This window comes from Engraulis encrasicolus, chromosome 12 (genome assembly GCF_034702125.1).
Source record: "Engraulis encrasicolus isolate BLACKSEA-1 chromosome 12, IST_EnEncr_1.0, whole genome shotgun sequence".
NCBI lineage: Eukaryota > Metazoa > Chordata > Actinopteri > Clupeiformes > Engraulidae > Engraulis > Engraulis encrasicolus.
The window spans coordinates 24284776-24303254 of record NC_085868.1 but is presented as its reverse complement, the minus strand read 5'-3'; the positions used below and the strand labels follow the sequence as shown (position 1 = coordinate 24303254).

The 18479-nt window shown below is 43.7% G+C and overlaps 2 protein-coding genes across 2 annotated transcripts in view; one reads left to right on the top strand and one right to left on the bottom strand.

Moving 5' to 3' along the window:
• Positions 1-1485: 1485 nt before the first annotated feature.
• Positions 1486-6883, bottom strand: cfap410 (cilia and flagella associated protein 410). The gene is made up of 7 exons (XM_063211822.1): positions 6674-6883; positions 6253-6271; positions 6086-6132; positions 5651-5880; positions 4975-5128; positions 3321-3417; positions 1486-1889 (listed from the first exon to the last, which is right to left on the bottom strand). Exons 1-7 carry the CDS (start codon positions 6760-6762, stop codon positions 1752-1754), a joined length of 774 nt encoding a protein of 257 aa, XP_063067892.1. The 5' UTR covers positions 6763-6883; the 3' UTR covers positions 1486-1751.
• Positions 6884-9670: 2787 nt separating this feature from the next.
• pfklb (phosphofructokinase, liver b) overlaps positions 9671-18479 on the top strand; it is a 26160-nt gene continuing 17351 nt past the window's right edge. Inside the window, exons 1-6 of the mRNA XM_063211818.1 lie at positions 9671-9914; positions 11543-11616; positions 11851-11928; positions 14154-14343; positions 17212-17377; positions 18178-18222. Coding sequence (XP_063067888.1) covers positions 9821-9914; positions 11543-11616; positions 11851-11928; positions 14154-14343; positions 17212-17377; positions 18178-18222 — 647 coding nt within the window. The 5' untranslated portion in view covers positions 9671-9820. The remainder of the gene's footprint in view (positions 9915-11542; positions 11617-11850; positions 11929-14153; positions 14344-17211; positions 17378-18177; positions 18223-18479) is intronic.

Here is an 18479-nt window from a genome sequence, read left to right as displayed (position 1 = left end):
AGAAAAGATGGTAACAGAAGTATAAACTCTGATAGTAGATTGAGTCACTAAACTTTTAAAATTGTTCCCATGCAAGTTAGTTTTAGTCCTGTGGTGAATAGTAACATTCCAAAGCAAAGTCTTTGAGCATTTGAGGGACAAAATGTAAGGCATCTCACAAGTTTACAGTATTTTATGTGTAGAAATGACTGTTATTGCAAACCATTGCCAAGCAGGTGCTTTTTCCAGCCATGCATCTATGGTAGATTAGAGCATTTAGTAATGTACACTCTTAGCATTTTACAAAAAACTCTAACACAAATGGTAAGCCACAACAAAACTATCCAAGCATCGAGAGAACACGCCAGAACTGTGTACTATTGAACTATACTGCTTAAAAAAATAAAGGGGACGCCAAACCGATCATTAGGCTGACACCAAGTCAGTCACACAGTTGTGAAATCACATCCCACTACGTGATTTAATAACAATGTTCAACTGGAACATTTCATTAATTGACATCTAGGATATCCTTTTATTCATGGCAGTGTCCCCTTTATTATTACTTTTTAAAAGCAGAATATTAAAGCGTTGAGGATATGCGTGCCGTGAACTAGTGCTGTACTAATGTGCGTCTATGAACACCCACTGGCAGGCCCGCCGACGAGGGGACAAAGGGGTATAATGTCCCGGGCCCATGGAGATAGGGGGACCAGAATTGGCTCCCCATTACATTGTATGCATTGGGTAGGGGGCCCTTTCAGATGACTTTGTCCCGGGCCCAGCAAAAGCTGTCAGAGGCCCTGCTCACTGGGGCTGATCAGCGACAGCTAATCGCGCTCCTGTGCTGACATGCTGAGATGGGATCAATTCAAATCCATACAGGAATAGCAGACTGTGCAGCTCAGTGGGGTAAACTAGCCCGACAGCACAGCAGGCAGCTCGGCTCATTGAGTTCTTCCCAATATGCAGACTCCTGTCCTCGGCATATGCTTGTGGCCTCACGTTTCACTGACGCCTCGCCTCTGTGGAGAAAATTAGAAAGTTTCCCTGATGTCAGCCCCTAGGTAGGGCTGCACAATTAATCGAAAATAATCGAAAATCGTGATTTAATCGTGATATCGAAATCATGATTTCAATCGTGATTTAATCGTAGCAATAGTGACAAGCCTTCAAGTGCCCTTGAAGCCAGAACATAACGACAGGCTGGTGTTTTTGGCCAGACATCTGACCACTTACATTTCATGCTATTGCTAAAATTCTGCAAAAAAATCACTAATCGTGATTATATTTTTTTCCATAATCGTGCAGCCCTAAGCCTAGCCACAACAACTTTTTTGGGGGGGGCTATTCTTCATTCACCATCCTGAATGCAAATAAGAAAATGACATTAGAATTGCGCTTTTGTGAGATATTGAAATACACTTCGGTCATCAGTGATGTCATCACGAAGGCACAAGCATGCAAGGGAGCAAGGGAGTTGGGATAATAGAAAGAAACCATAAATGTTCTCCGACAATACATGTGTATTTTTTTTTTGGTATTTTAGGAAATGATGAGTGATTAAGTGCTGATGGAATGAACTTGTGTATGTTGCGTGATTTTAATTTGTAAAGGCAAAATAAAACAGTAAAATGTCACACAGTAAGATAGATAGTTATTAGTGTCACTGTATAAATAGTGCATTTTCTCATTCTTTAGTCGTGTGTTGGTAATGTAGCTGCTCAGACATCCATTGGGGGAACGAAAATGGTTTCCACCAGCTTGTTAACTTAAGCCTGGACCAGCGCTTTCTTCTCCTTTAGTCGGGTGCGGGATCGTATCTTGTTTTCTGTGGCAGCTTGGACGACCTTGAGCTCTTCCGTGTCAAGGTCCTTCAGTAACAAAAGCACCGCTTCAAGTGTGTGGCTCTAAAGACAAGAGAAAAAAAACATCAAAATGCCAAATAGCAATGAGAAAATGAGGCAATGCAATTTATAGTACACACTACACATAAGATTTGTCTGACTTCACACCCCAAAAAAAGTCTCTTCACCTTCAGTTGTGTTTTTCATATGAATATATGTAGAAAACAGTCTTCTTAATACGTTTTATACAAAATGACAAAACATTCTCTGCAACAACATCGACTAGATAGGAAGGACAAAAATATTTCATACCAAATAAAAATGGACAAATCAGTGGCAAATTTAACTGAACAAGAAAAAAGTCAAGGTCAAGTAAAGCTCAGTGTGCTGTCAAATGATGAGGCAAAATGCTTTGTCACAAATAAAAAAAAAAATATGCAAGACAATACAAGGCTGTTTTATTTGTGACGCATGTTTACATAATCACCGTGCAGTAAAACAAGTTGGCAAGCTGGAACGACTCACCCTTTGTATGGCTACAGGGAATACAAAAAAGGACAACAATGCTTCATCTAAAATAAAATTGGGCTAAACAATGCCAGGCAGTTTTATTTAGCCGTACAAGGCAGAGATCATGACCAAGTAGATCTTATTGTGCCATCACACTCATGCAACAAGACAAAAATGATTCATCAAAGGGCAGTGTTATTGGCGATGTAGCAAATTTAAGTGCCCAACAACACAAAAGCTCAGTGTGCCATCAAGCACCACTGGCACGACTCAGCCTTAGTATAGGACTACAGAGAAAAGACCAAAAAATGCTTTATCACAAATAAAAATGTGCGAGGCAAGACCGGGAAGACAGTTAGAAAGTAAGGTATCCTCCATGCGCCTGTTCTTCACTATCTGAGATGTCACAGGAGAGGACTGAGTGCTACGTAGGAAGGAGAGTCAAGGTTGCATCTCAGATGTGATTTTTTTTTTTTTTTGCATTATATTCACAGCAGTACCAGACAGTTAAGGATAACTTACAACATGCAGTTGTAATGCTCACATTACCCTGGACCTATCAGTACCTGAGATCTTTTTTTTCTTTTTTCTTCAGCCTTTTCCAAGATCCTGGTCATTGTAATGGGGACGGGTGTTTGTTTACATTTCAAAAAAACATTTCTATTTATTCCCAAAAACATCCAAAAGGTTATGCAACATCAGCAGACAACTAGCAAACAGTGATACCTTTTGGGAAAATATTTGGAGTAGGCCTATGTTAAGATTTTTTAAAATGTAAACAAAAGCTGTCCCCTTTAGAACAGTTCATATCTCGAAAAGGGCTGAGCCAAAAAATGCAGCATCACTGGGTACTGACAAGTCAAGGGTAGCGTGACAACAGCATATTGAAATTGGCAGGAGTGCTCCTTTAAATTTGCTCCACCACGACCAAGTAGAGCTCTATCTTTGTGCCGTAATAAAGCACCGCTGGCTGGCATGACTCACCCTTCTCCTGGAGACAGCTCCAGACTCCCTGGGGGACGAGAACGAGGAGAATTTGTCTCTTGGCAGCGGCTTCATGCCCAGCTCCGCCCGGATCTTACTAGCAAGCCAAACAGAAGAAGACAACACGGCCATCAGCTGGAATCTGATCCCTCTGTCTGAGATCCTTATGAGTAATGCTCTGGGGAGTCGGTCTCGTCTTCAACAGAGCTGGGCTGAATTATTTTAAACAACTAAAACCAGTTTCTTTCCAATACAGTAGATGGCTTCATTCAAACAATAGTCATAAGTGATAAGCAAAGATTTTTGGCTTCATTCATATTCTCTGAAAAATGGCTAAAAAACTAAATATTCTACTGAGGTATGTAAATATATGACCACCACTGTATTCTAAAATGACACTTTTATAGACTTTGTTAGCAGTTTCATATTTTAATGTTGAAATACAGCTTCACGTTTTGACTCTTGAAAATTAAAAGAAAATAATGATAGTCTTTTTTTTGAATATAATTATATCCTTTCATAGGTGCTAATCTAGTGGGTCACGGTACCTCAAAAGTTACATAGCCATTGACACCAGCCTGGATTAGCCCTACCCTCCTCAGTTGTACATCAGCCCTGACTGCAGATAACGGGGACCATTCAGTGGGCTGGTGTGCCGTGCTGTTACACCAGGGATGCGTTCCAATATGCGACCTTGTGTCCTCTACTTGTGCTTGAGGCCTCGTACCAGGAAGTAATTTGTCGGGATGACATCACTGACAGCAGCATTATATTTCAATATCTCGCAAAAGCTCAAATGTAAAGTAATTTTCTCATTTTCAAACAAAAATTGTTTTGGCTAGGCTGACAGCGGGGAAACTTGTTTTCTCCACGGAGGTGGGGCATCAGCAAAACGTGAGGCCACATGCCCAAGTGAAGGACGGAAGGTCGCATATTGGAAAGCACCCCAGGTGGGCTGGGCTTGATTCCAGTCCGAGGTCGTTTCTCAGTCTTTTCCCTCCTCTCTCTCACACACTCCTGTCTGAACAGCCCCAAAAATAAATATATATAAAAAAGGTTCCCCAGGCCCCGCCATGGTAGCCTCGCGACGCCATCCTCTGTACTCTACGAAGATTTTGGCTCCGCACATCGTCTGGCAAAAGCCTCGAGCTCGGTTCTCTCAGTGTTTCGCCAATCAGCAAACAGTTGAGAGTGGTGACGTAGAACTCACCTGCGAGCTCCGTTACTGATTGGTTAAGGTAACTATATTGTGCACTTTCGTTTTGTTATTTGTATGCTTTTGCGACGCTATAATGTAACAGGCATGCTAATAAAGCACAATATGGGTTTTAATTTGAGTTTGGAACTTCAATTAATTTAAATGATAGAGTAAGATCAGACCATCTCCCATCGTCCACGGAGACGGGTTCCTCATGGCTTTTGCCAGACTGATTGACGGAGTCAACAGTCGGCTATTCGCCCAGGCTACCGCCATGGCACAAACTGTGGGGCACTGCACTGTTACACCGGTGACCAGGGATCGATTCCTGACCCGAGGTCATTTCCCGACCCTTCCCCCGTCTCTCTCTCTCTCCAACTCATTTCCTGTCGCACTCTTCACTACCCTGTCCAAATAAAAAGGTGACCGCCCCACAAAAAGGTTCCCCTTACTTACTTGGTCTCCTCCATGCTGTAGTTCAGAGGGTCGTTCTCGGAGTCTGGCTCCATCGTGCCATTAGTGGACTGTGAAGGGGAAGGGGTGGGCTCCAGTGGGGAGATGAGCTCCTCTCCATCCTCTAGTGCCTGGGCCAGCTCCTCCTCAGTCACCACTGACGCCATGCAAGTGGAAAAAAGGGAAAGTGAAAGCCTGATTGGGAAACTCCAACTCCCATTGTCATTGTGACACAGCACCCCACAGCACACAACAAGAGTTCTCTGCACACAACGAAATTGCATTTATGCCTCACCCGTGCAAGGGGGCAGCCCCCAACGGCGCCCCAAGGGAGCAGTGCGGGGAGACGGTACCATGCTCAGGGTACCTCAGTCATGGAGGAGGATGGGGGAGAGAACTGTTTACCATTGGGGGCTGCCCCCTTGCACGGGTGAGGCATAAATGCAATTTCGTTGTGTGCAGTGTGCACTTGTGTGCTGTGGAGTGCTGTGTCACAATGACAATGAGAGTTGGAGTTTCCCAGTTGGGCTTTCACGCTTTCCTAATATTATACTACTGCATCATACAGAGCCTGAAGTAATGCATTGCGACACAAGTCATTGCCATTCTGGTAACAGCAACTTTACAACAGGGGCCGGGTTAATGCATTACATTCACAGCCTACAATGTTCACTCTTACCTTGGTTGTCTAGCTTTTGCAGGCTTGGCAAGGTCCGTAGCACAGTGAGCCGGTACTTTGTTGGGTCAGCCTCGCAGCACGGGTTCTCTGCCAGCCACAGAACCCGCAGCCGCGCCAAGCCCTTCAGGTGGCACAGCTCAGAAAGGGCCTGGATGTCATTACGGCGCAGGTAGAGCTCTGTGAGGTTCTGGCAGCCGGATATGTGTTCCAGTGATGAGATCTTGTTGGCACTGAAACGAAACAGAATCCAAGCGAATATCAGACAGTGATGGACATTGGTCAGTTAGTAGACTATGAGGTCTAGTGTAGACATGGACAGAGCTCTTATGGTGTGTGTGTGTGTGTGTGTGGTCGTCGTCCTCCTCCTCATCCTCAATTGTTGTTCAACTACAAAATGCATCAGGCCTATAAGATCCAACTACATTCTTGACCTACCTCAGAGTTAACACCTCAATATTAGGGATCTCAGCGAAAATGGAGATCTGTGATGGAGAGAAGACCACATCTCAGCATTAGACATTTACCAGTTGTCATAGCATTATGTCATAGCATAGTATCTGATTGAAACAGAACACGGTCAAATTGAGGTTAAAACTACTTACATCGGTCAGGTTGCATCCCCTGGTAAACAACAGACAGAAATGAAACTAGTTAGAGGTTAAATACGCAATGCTTGCAAAAAAGGACGACAAAATAAAGGTTCGCACGGTTTCTAAGCAAACTATTTAGCCTATTTCTACATGGCTTTGAAAGGAACTGTCAATGGTCATGACCAGAGGGTGAATATTGCATCCTTATAGAGCAAAACTAGCAGACAAAAACTATTCAGCGACAGCGTTACAAGGTGACTAATAGATTTGGTAACGAATTGACTAGTGATAAATAACGAGAGCCTAATGTCTACTCTACGTGCAGTTCACACAGCTAGGCACTGGGAAAACAGAAGGCATCATGTTGCGCTTACTGCTGTTTGTTTGCTAACGGTGGGTACCACACCTGAAGAACCTGGAGATAACAACTTACCAGCAGTTTAACTTCTTCACACTTTCAAGATCCGACGCTTTAGCCCTCGCAAGTACGAGCTTTCGGGTTAATTTCACTTCGCCCGGCATCACGGTGGCACTTCAGATTGACCCTCTGGAACATAAATTACTCCAAACAACCATAACAAGCATACATGGCGCATCCATTACAAGAGCTGGAAGGCGGTTCTTCGTGTACTGTCACTGCGCATGCGGTGAATCCTACGCGTCTTTAGCAACCGCTAGCAACCATTCGTTGTATTTTCAAGTCCAAATACTTCCACTAGATGGCAGTGTTTTCATAAATTCTTCTCTTAGAAGAGCACTTCTTGCCACTGTTTCTGATCATCTGATGATGCATGTCAAGTAGTGCTGTCATCAGCAATGCATACTCCATTGGCTATCAGGCATATTATAGATGATAAAAATACTAAAGCCTTAGGAGGAGCACAAAAATGTAATAAACATGATACCATATAAAATATGCCTAGGTTTATTACTCAGTAAACTTTCATGTAAAGATCAAATTTGGCAATAGGCAGCCCAGTTTCAATAAGCAGCATAGTTGCTGTACCTTTTTTGACCATTTCCTGCACAGTGTCCCTTTAAAGTAGATATTGCATATGGTTTAGGGCCTATACCATCGGCATGATGCTAAACTAATGTAGGCCAACTTATACACGCAATGATTCTGAAGAAACACAATACCAACTTCTGAATCAATTGTAGGCTACGGACTGCTATGCAGTGGCACCCTCAGCACTTTACAGCAGGGAGGCCAAGAAAGGGACAACAGTCAGTTTAGTTGTCCCAGGCCCAAGGAGAGGGGAGCCCCAGAACTGGGTCCTCATCATCAGAGGCGCATCTTGTCACCAGACAAGGCAGGCAGCCGCTTGGGGCCCTCAAGCATGGATGGTGAATAATACTTAAGATTTTAAACTACAGTAGTGGCGATTTGTTGCGAATGTTCATTATTTTACATTTTTTGCTTGGGGCCTCAACTTACTCTAGAATCGCCTCTGCTCATCATTACATTGTGTGTATTGGCTGTGGGCCCTTTCAGATTCTGTCCTTGGCCTGTACAACTGCTGCACGGCCTTACCCACACAGCTGCTTATCAAGCAGCCAGCGAGCCACAGATAACGCCTGCATTTTTTTCACCAGCCTTTTGTCATGTCATTGACAGCATTTACTGTACATTACTGTTAACGGATAAATGTTTATTCAAGGTCGGACTTGTTCTTGACTTGCAGGCTCATGTGAAGCACCTGCGCACTGAAATGTAAAGCAATGGTATGTTTTGGTCTGGTTAACCCTTTCATGTAGAGGCACGCTTATAACCTTATTATCACGAAAATGGTGATGACCAGGGCCGCTGACAGCTTTGGCACGGCTCAGGACAGTATCATCTGAAAGGGCCCTCCACCCAATGCATTCAATGTAATGAGGAACCAATTATGGGCCCCCAATCTCCATGGGCCCGGGACAACTGACCCCTTTGTCCTCCCTTGTCAGCTTCCCTGGTGATGACCACAACTGTATCTGTTACTTAAGACTCACTGTAATGTCATAGAAATGTCCCTTTGACCTTTATCATGGATTAAAGTCTGTGCCACCACTGGGCTATTTCAACAGTCTGATATTTTTAATAAACTATAATGCCTTCAGCTGTTCAACTCAAGCCCTGTCTGTTGTGGCTAATTGTAAAGCTAACATTGGGCGTGTGGCTGTGGCTGTGTCCTATGCGGTGACAGGGACAGGTATTGATTGACGCCAGGCTGCAGCATAGTACTAGTATCTCCTGGACCCTGGTGCTTCACTGCATGGATTGGTGGCATTCCATTGCGCAAAGGCCAGGCCTATGCTGCATGCTCAGTGACGCTGATAGCTTTGGTTGGGCCTGGGACAAAAATCCTCTGAAAGCCCCCCCTAATCCCCCAATTTATATGACATAATGCGCACACAATTCGGGGGCCCACCTCTCCATGGGCCCAGGACAACTGACCCCTTCGTCCCCTCCTTCCCTGTGCATGCTTATAGTATACTCTGCACAGTAATGTATGCTGTGTATACGTATATGGGCACACATGAGAAGTTTGCGTAACATCATTCGAAGGGCAGAGAAACTGTCTTGCCTGAAGGGTACTTGATTACATAGATGACATAATTATTTAGTTATACATAATTCAACGAATTAAATCCATGACCATAAATATCAAAGGCCAGGCTTATGCATTTCAGCTACAGCATACACTCTGTATAGACACATGAGAAGTTTTCATATGTGTGTAGATTAGAAGGGAAGCGAAACATGCTTGTTTGCTATATGGTAGTGTTTCCCAACCTTTTTTGTCCTGCGTACCCCCAAAGCCTTTTTGATGAGTAGGCCTACCCTCCTCAGTCACGCTCTATTCCTCTTTCCCAACATTCCATATATTTGCTATAATTACATTAGTCCACGTACCCTGAGGTGTGCTCGTGTGCACTTACCCGTGGTTGGGAAACACTGCTATATGGATAAAGGCTGAGGGGAGGCCATATTTAGACATTAGGCCTATCCAACATGGAGCTTCATTCAAGGTTCATGTCCTGTCTATTACCATTGGTATGCTGCCTGCCAGCTGCATATTCATTGATAATATTACTGTAATTGTACAGTTTGGAAGTCATCCCTACATCTGAAGCAGACTCCTTGGTAACAGTTCTCAAGTAGGCTATGTAAATCACATCCATCTTAAAAGTGAGGATGTTACTCTAGATCAAAACGCAGGTCCCAGAGTAGAAATAACAAATCACACACACTGTCAGGTTTCACAGTCGTAATCCCCATAGTTGACCGACCACAGCCTTGGCACCACATTCTTGCGCCTCTGTGCTGCACAGTGGATAGCTGGAGTCTTCAGTTGAGTTGAGCCCTCGGCAGAACAGAACAGAGGGCGGAGCCGTGCGTCTGCACCGCGCGAGGGAGTGCGTGCCGCGGGAGGTCATTGGACGGCTGTCAACAAAAAGTATTATTGAGTGTGTGTGCGCGTGTGTGCCACTGCCCGTCGTGGTGCAACCGTTCAGTGTTCGTTTCTTTTCATCGTCGTTGAGTAGTAGCCTACAACTTCATCAACTTTTGGGAGGTCCCAGATCGACATCAATTGATATGGATCATGGACATCAAATGGATATTGAGAAGCTGCGGATGGCAGGCGCGGGGAAAGCCATCGCCGTTCTGACAAGTGGAGGAGATGCGCAAGGTAGCCCGGTCTAGTCTCGTTACACCGTGTGTGCGGGGTGAACTCTCTGAAACTGGGGTCAGAATTGTCAGTTTTAGCCACACCGTTAGCATTTCGGGTTAATGATTTCCCTGCAGAATTTGTGTGTGATGTAATATCGACGCCAAATTGCAAGAAAGGTTGGACGCATCGGAGCATGATGTCACACAGAAAATGGCACAACACACAACCGCCGAATCATTCACTTCTTTGTCGATAATCCTTCATAGCCTACTTTTGAGAGTAATTAATGAATCATATAATACTATGAGAACCTATGTAATAGACATGAATCTTTAATTTGTGTTGTTGATACGGCAAATGGCATGTGGCTCATGTGAAACAAAACCTGTGCAAAGTTTAGCTGTAATTGAACCGCGGGTAGTAGCAGTTTCTCCACGCGTTTTTCATGCATAGACCATTATTTGTTGCATTCCGTGTCATAGTGGACTATAATTCCCAAAGCATACATGCATGCATCAGATTACAGTACTGGTATTCAATGTATCTCTCCGCAGCTGATGGTAGCAAGTGTTACGTAACACTTCATAGTCTGCTGCACAGAATTCAGCATGTTGGGCGTGTATATCCCCACATCCAGCATGGACACACTGGCAGTCACGTCTGCATCTGCATCATGCCTGCATTGCGCAGCCTACTATACTGCACATTTCGTTTGCTGATGTCTGGCATGTGAAGACATAGGAAAACCATCAAGTGATATTGCAATCTTGTGGAAACCCACTATCTTCTGTAGGCCTACATTGTACACGTATTGTCTGGGGTCATGATAACTTGTACACACATAGACATATTATCAGAAACAATTGTGCGCCATAGAATAGAAATCATATCACTTATCTTTATTGAATGATAAAATTGGATACCGTTCTTGACTGGATACATGAACTTTTTTTTTTTTTTTTTTTAAAGTAGCCTATATTCTATTCTGTTATATTCTATTCTATTCAATTATATTCTATTCTATTCAGTTCTTCGTCTCAAAGCACACTTGAACACTGTGTGCGCTGCCCTGATGTACTTTATGAAGATCACACATGAAAGATAGATAGTGAGTGGAGTGCCACCGCACTGTGATTCCGTTGTGTCACCCACCCATGACTCAACAAATCTTCCCAGAGTGCTGTCCCATCATATGTTCCTCTATCCTCTCTATCCATGAACAAATAGGCCTGGAGGTATTCCAAGATAGCAGTTTACTGTCTGTTAAGGCACTGGTTAAGTTGTGAACTGTCTGTTAGATGTTTACGGTCTGTCAAGATGACATAATGTAAGTGGTGAATCACATGCTCTATCCTCTCTGCCCATGAGTAGACCAAAGGGGCATTTCAAGAAGGCGGTCTACAAACTAACCAAGACACGTTTCACAGCCTTCTTCTACAAGATCAGTTTACCTTCATTCCCTCTGTAAACCAGAGCAATGGGGCAATTCTATTAGAAGACAAGCCCAAGGGCCCAAGGGCACTTTCTCAAATACCCAAAAGACTTCACTTTATGCCATTGCATATGCATATGCATGTACAGTAGGTATATGAATCTGTATGGATGCCTTGTGTTCCTTTAACCAACCAATGTCCTGTCATCCCCAGGTATGAATGCTGCCGTTCGTGCGGTCGTTCGGATGGGCATATATGTTGGCGCCAAAGTCTACTTGATCTATGAGGTATATAGATCCGTGGCTGTCCATTCCACATTTTCATACACGCTAGAGTTAAATTACTGTTTATGTCACAGCAACACATCATTGAAAAAGTACACGTTTTAGTACTCTCCATTATACTGAGCCTAGTACTACATTACGACTTGTACATTGCCATTCTGGTAGCACACTTATAACAGAGGTCATGTAGTAACACATTAATGCAATCGTATTAATTAACATGTTATTGCATTCCAGGGGTACCAAGGACTTGTGGATGGAGGAGACCACATCAAATTGGCCAACTGGCAGAGTGTGACAAACATAATTCAGTTGGTAAGGATGACCTACAAACTGTACACCAGCAGCACAATGGGTCTGTTAGCTTGGTTATTTTCCAGATAATTGTTGTCATGATATGTAATTGAGATCTGAGAGTTATTGGTCTCCAATGCCATGATATGTAGCTGTCCCTTTTCCACTGACGTATCAGTGAGGACTCTTTAAGTGTATACGCAGGATATCTCAACAGATTAAACTCTCTCTAATCTGTGTCGGTCAGCTCCCCTTTACACCCTTGGATGCCAGTCAAGCCGGAAGTAGTGAGCCTCAGAACTGACCAGCTTTAATGTGAACCCAACCTGGTCTGGCCATCTGGCATACCGGGCATTTCCCGGTGGGCCCTGCACCCTCATGGGCCCCTATTTTCAGAAATATATATTTTTAAAAACTTGTTTTTTTAACATTTCTGAAAATAGGGGCCCAAGAGGGTGCAGGCCCACCGGTGAGTCAGTTCTGCGCCGCTTATTAGGAGGGGCCCCTTTAAGCCAAAAGTGCCCGGTCCCTATTTCTCCCCCATGAGGGGCCCCTTTAAGCCAAAAATGCCCGGTCCCTATTTCTCTCCCAGTCCAGCCCTGACCACGAGGCAATGCTGTGCTAATGTTGTGCCCAATGAACTACCACAGCATAGGTCCCCCATACTCAAATAGCGGCCCGCGGGCCACAAGTGGCCCGCAGGGCATCTATTTTTGGCCCTCACATAATTTTGAAAATTTTAAAAAAATAATTAATTTTTTTTTTTTTTTTTTTTTTTTTTTGGGGTCCGAAGTAATAATAAGCAACATTTGTTTGAAGAGCGTTATCATCAGGCTTATTGGTTTTACCACTAAGAAAAACATCTTTATGAATGCAGTCTGCAACATTTTCTAATATAAGCTAACAGATAATCTTATGTCATTTAAAAAAATACTAAAGGGTGGGTGGCAATGAGAGCAAGGCAGGCAACTCACCCCACCTGTCACTGGAAACTAAATATCTGCTGTGGGTGTAAGTGCGTGTGTATTGTGCTTACAAAGGACATATCATTTTTTATTTTATTTTTATTTTTAATGTTTCTTTTGTTTGTTTGGGGGGGGGGGGCTGGTTTGGGGGGGTCGTGTCGGCCCGGCCCGGCCCTTTATTGGGAGGAATTTTGAAAAACTGGCCCTCGGGGACTTTTAATTGAGTACCCCTGGCATAGGAGATGCCTTTGCACCAGATACCCAGTAACACATCAAGTGTTAATTCAATATTTTGAGAGTCAATTTAACACAGTATTTGGTAACTGAGTACTCTCTAAGTGTTCAATTAACACTGCATTTTTTTTTACTGTGTACCATTGTGGTCCACTTCCTGTGTTAGCTTACTCGGTGTCCATTATTCCTTTCCACATATTGATTTTATAATGCAGCTACATGCCATTGCCATGGAGATAGGCCTGTGGGATATCTGTTCAGCACACTGTTATCAATGACATACCAATGCCATTGATGTTAGATGAATACTGTAGGGACTGTGCTAGGATTTCATTTTTTTTAAATGAGGTCAGGGGTCTGTGGTGAATAGATAAGACAGCAAAAGGTTATGTGGTGCCCCTAATAGCGACTTTGCCTATCATTCAAAATGTGAAAATGCAAGAGTGAAATACACTACACTCACTGTGCATTACTGCATTATATGCATATTATTACTGTACGATATGCCTATAAATGCACAGGATTGTGAATAGCAGAGGTGGAATAACCTGGGTTGGTTCTGAAATAAAAACCCTGACACATTTTTGCTAATTCAGTGAACAAGCTGATCCTATTTACCACACCACTTAAGCTAGCTTGATGAACTGATTAGTGAAATCACCTGTGAGTTGAGAGCACAATCAAAAGGAAAATCTCAGCAGGTCTTTTACTCTGTCAGTCCGGTTTTTCCACCTCAGGTGAGTAGCTGCATTTCCATAATGTAAGTGCAGGCTGTGTGTTTTCCATTGGGTGGCACTGTGATTGGCACGTCACAGGGAATTACTGAATTCTATTATTACTGTATGGTATGCAAATGATATACACACTAACACACAGCATTGTGAATGGCTCCATTGTAATATAAGGACTGTCTATTGTTGGGTCTCAGATTGGGACACTTCGGGCACTATTTTTAGTGCGTAATTAATACATCTCATGCACACTAAAACAAGAACACTGAAGTGCACAAGTGCACCATTTGAGATCTAGCATATGGGTTTTCCGCAGGGTGGCACAGTGATTGGCAGCGCCCGCTGCAAGGCCTTCACCACGCGGGAGGGTCGCCTGGCCGCCGCCTTCCACCTGGTCCAGAGGGGCATCACCAACCTGTGTGTGTGCGGGGGCGACGGCAGCCTGACGGGGGCCAACATCTTCCGCACAGAGTGGAGCGATCTACTGGCTCAGCTGGTGAAAGAGGGTAGGGCTGGCACACTCACCGCACTGCACTGCGCTACACTGCGCTGCGCTGCCACGGCTGCCAAACGCACTGCCACACAGTATATGAGGTAGTGTTGGCTGGTCTTGGCCAAAGAGGGTAGGGATGGCGGACGTACTGCACTGCACTACACTGCCAGGGCTGCCAAACACCCTGCCACACAGTATATGTGAAGTGAAAAGTGAAAGCCCAACTGGGAAACTCCAACTCCCATTGTCATTGTGACACAGCACTCCACAGCACACAAGTGAACTCTGCACACTGCACACAACGAAATTGCATTGATGCCTCACGAAGTGTTAGCTGTGTTAGCTGGGCTTGGTCAAGGAGGGTAGGGGGTGTCAGGGATGTCAAACTCATTGCCACACAGTACAGGTTGCTGTTTGCTGTACATTTTGCTGCCAGATGCACTGCCAGGGCTGACAAACTCAGCTTGGCCTCAGGTTTGCTTTAAGAACAAAAAAAATGTATTGATTTTTAAAAACATTTTCAAACAACAGCAAAGCACACAAACATACACTCACACAAAAAAGGAAGAACAAAAAACCCCAAACAAAAACAAAGACAAAGTGCCCACAAACATCCCTCACACCCCACACCGATCTCCATTCCCTCCAAACATGGTCCCCACACCCGATTGAAGATCTCCTCCTTCCCTGGCCTCATGTTTGCCAAAATTATGCCCAATAGTTAGTCTGATAAACCACATTTTGCCGTCCAGCAGTTGGCGCTGGTTTTCCAGGCTACCCAATAGTCACATTTGCCATTCACTGACTGCTGAGTGGAGCGACCTGCAGGCTCGGCTGGTTAAAGAGCGTTGGGGTATACTGCCCTACAATCTTAGAACGCAGTAACTCTGAAAACGGCAAACTGAGAAAAAAGGCTTCAAAGTTTTCCATATGGCGCGACAACTGTGTTGTCGGTAAATTGGTGGTGACACTTCCTGCTAATGCTTGTTTAGGATAGAAATTTAATGCACACAAAAAAACCCCCAAAAAAACAACATTTATGTGTCTTTTTGCCACAAAAAACAGACTTACTGCGTTCTTGGCTGGTATTACTGCCACAAAATGGAGTTACTGCAGGAGTTACTGCGTTCTTAGCTTGTATTACTGTCTACTCCCAAACCAGTCCCATTGAAACGTGCAGCAGTAACTCGCCGAATTACTGCGTTTTTGCTTAACCTTTTTTGGGTCATTTTTGCACTTTCAAAATGAGTTTTCTCCAAAACGGGACGGTGTTGGACCACCATTTTTGGACACAAGACAAATGAGGTAGTTTAGAACCGATTTCCGATGTAAATTTTTTTTCGACCATTTTGAGTTACTGCGTTCTAGTATTGCACGGCAGTATAGACATTCATGCGCATCAATAATGACTGTGTCTACAGCTCATGTGTGGTGCATTTGGTAAACAAGACAGTGTCATTACTATAGACATCAATATGAATGTGTATATATCTATGGGTGTGACTGCCAAACACACTGCCATGGTTTCCCAATACTCTTCAGCCTCATGTTTACTGGCCTTTTGGTGCAGATGGGATTGCCAGTGATCCATCCCACTGTTTGCCAAAAAGACCAATGTGTTAAACACTGAGTTGGACCAAATGCACTCAATAGAATAGTTTTTGAAATAGAAGCAAGTGTTGATTGAGTGTTAATTCAACACTCAACAGGGAGCTCAATATAACCCTTTTGTAGAGGTAGCCCCTTAATGCGCGCCATTCCACCAATGAAACGCTGTTATAGACATTGAACAAAAACGTAACTACCATAACACTACACCACTACAACATTACACAGTACATTCCAACTTAGTCATTGCCATTCTGGTAACAGCAACTTTATAACAGGGGTTGTGTCTTAATGGGTTAATGTATTGAATGAACTCTGCCAAAGTGACTGTGCAAGGGCTGCCAAATGTACCATTAGTCAAGACCGTGATTGTGATTACACAACGCACAGTGGCCTCCATGAAACCGTGCCTTGTAGCACTACATTTGTATCCTATCACACAAGAAGCAGTGTGTGAACGTGGACAGGAGTACGTCACTGATACCTAACAGAATGATACATTCAAACCTGCATACCTATTTGTCTGCTTTGTTATCCTCCAGACATCTACTGTGGTAGTTATGTTACCCCAAAATGAGTCAGCACTGTTATGCCAATTTAACACCTAAATCATTTTACGTATAGCAGTAGGTGTCTGCGCCTGCTTGAATCCTAAGAACTGTGAAAAAAATGTGGAAGCAACGCAAAACTCAGTGGATTAATAATAACGGCGGGACAATAAAAGTGACTGTGCTTGTACTCCGAGAGCACCAATAGACCCTGTTATGAGTGGAGAGCTCTGTCTGTCTGGTTTGTTTGTGGAGAGCATACGCTTCAGTGGTCCTGATTACTTTACATCAATAGGAGACCCTGTTTCCTACTGCGACTCAGGACAGATCCCTCCTGTTCCCTGTCTCAATTCAGCAGGACTCTTAAAGTGACATGCACAAACTGCAGCAGCTGGTTGATAGACAGAAGCATTATAAATCATGAAACTTCATACAATTTTCTCAACGATTATTTCAAAATCACCAATTTATATCATCTTTGATGAAAGATCAGTAGGAAGTTTAGATTTGATCAATGGATATCCTGTTTCTTTTTTTAGCTGTGTTTTGCTAATGACTGATTAATACTGTTTCCAGATTGTGACTGCTTCTTTATATTTCAGTCATTGTTATTTCTCTCTCTCTCTCTCTCTCTCTCTCTCTCTCTCTCTCTCTCTCTCTCTCTCTCTCTCTCTCTCTCTCTCTCTCTCTCTCTCTCTCTCTCTCTCTCATAATCATAACATCAGGGAGAATCACCGATTCCCTGGCCCAGCAGTACACCCACCTGAACATCGTGGGTCTGGTGGGCTCGATTGACAATGACTTCTGTGGCACGGACATGACCATCGGGGCCGACTCGGCCCTCCACAGGATTATGGAGATCATAGATGCCATCACCACCACCGCTCAAAGGTCAGGGGCCACACGCGTGGTTGACATTTTAAACGGTAACAATGCGAACTGCCTGACCATGACAAGCATACTGTACATACAGTCATACTGTACAGGAGGAGAAACATTGCAAGCTGCAAACTGTAAGGTTATACCAAGGGTGCTGTGGGTGACTTGTAAGGGGGCTGCACCGTAAGATTGCCAATTCAGATATCTTAATGCTCCCTCTTTAGCACAACTTTAGACCTGTGCAACCAAGGGTTCCCGAACAAGTTTTAAAGTGGTGCCTGTGCATTTTTTCTTCATTCTTTATTTTCTTAACAATGTTACTGCTGCTGCACACATTTGCTGAACTCATTCGTCTTCAGTAATAGTTGAGAAATTCTCATTTAGGGAGCCGAAAAGCAAATGCACCTCTGCATCCTTTCCGGCACCTGTGTGTACAACACCTCAAATGAATCAGCAAAGCATCTTTTCTGAAGTATGTTTAGTTATTAACCCTCAAAACGCAACATACAATAGTCATGAATATGTTTGAATGGCTTAGTTTTATGCTTGATTTAAGGGACGATTGGGGTGGTGTTCTTAAGTCATAATTTCATTGGAGTGCAGGGTTTTTTTGTCTGTTTCTTTTTTTCTGCCCTGACAGCGATGTATGACAGAATGGTGGCTCATCGACGTCTTGTCAGTCTGAGGTAGTGAATCAGTCTGAGTGGAGAGGCAGTGCTCGTGTTGTCAGGCAGTTTCCTGCAAAGAGGAGAACTTCCACAATTGTCGTCTCTCATTTCCCCAATTATTTCTGTTCTTGTCTGTCTTTTCAGCCATCAGCGCACGTTCATTCTGGAGGTGATGGGTCGTCACTGTGGGTGAGCCTTCTTCACCACATTTATGCTCATTCAAAATTGATGAGCTGCACTATACTGTAGATGCAACTGCATTCAGTTTCTACATTATTTATGTACAGATATACACTGTATTTTCCAGCCTATAAACCGCTATTTTCCCATAGCCCCTGTTTATGCCATGATGCAGCTAATGTATAGATTATTATGTGTCACGCATAAAGTGAAGGGGTTTTCTCCAGAGCTAATGTTGTGTAAATACTCCATGTTATAAAATGGAC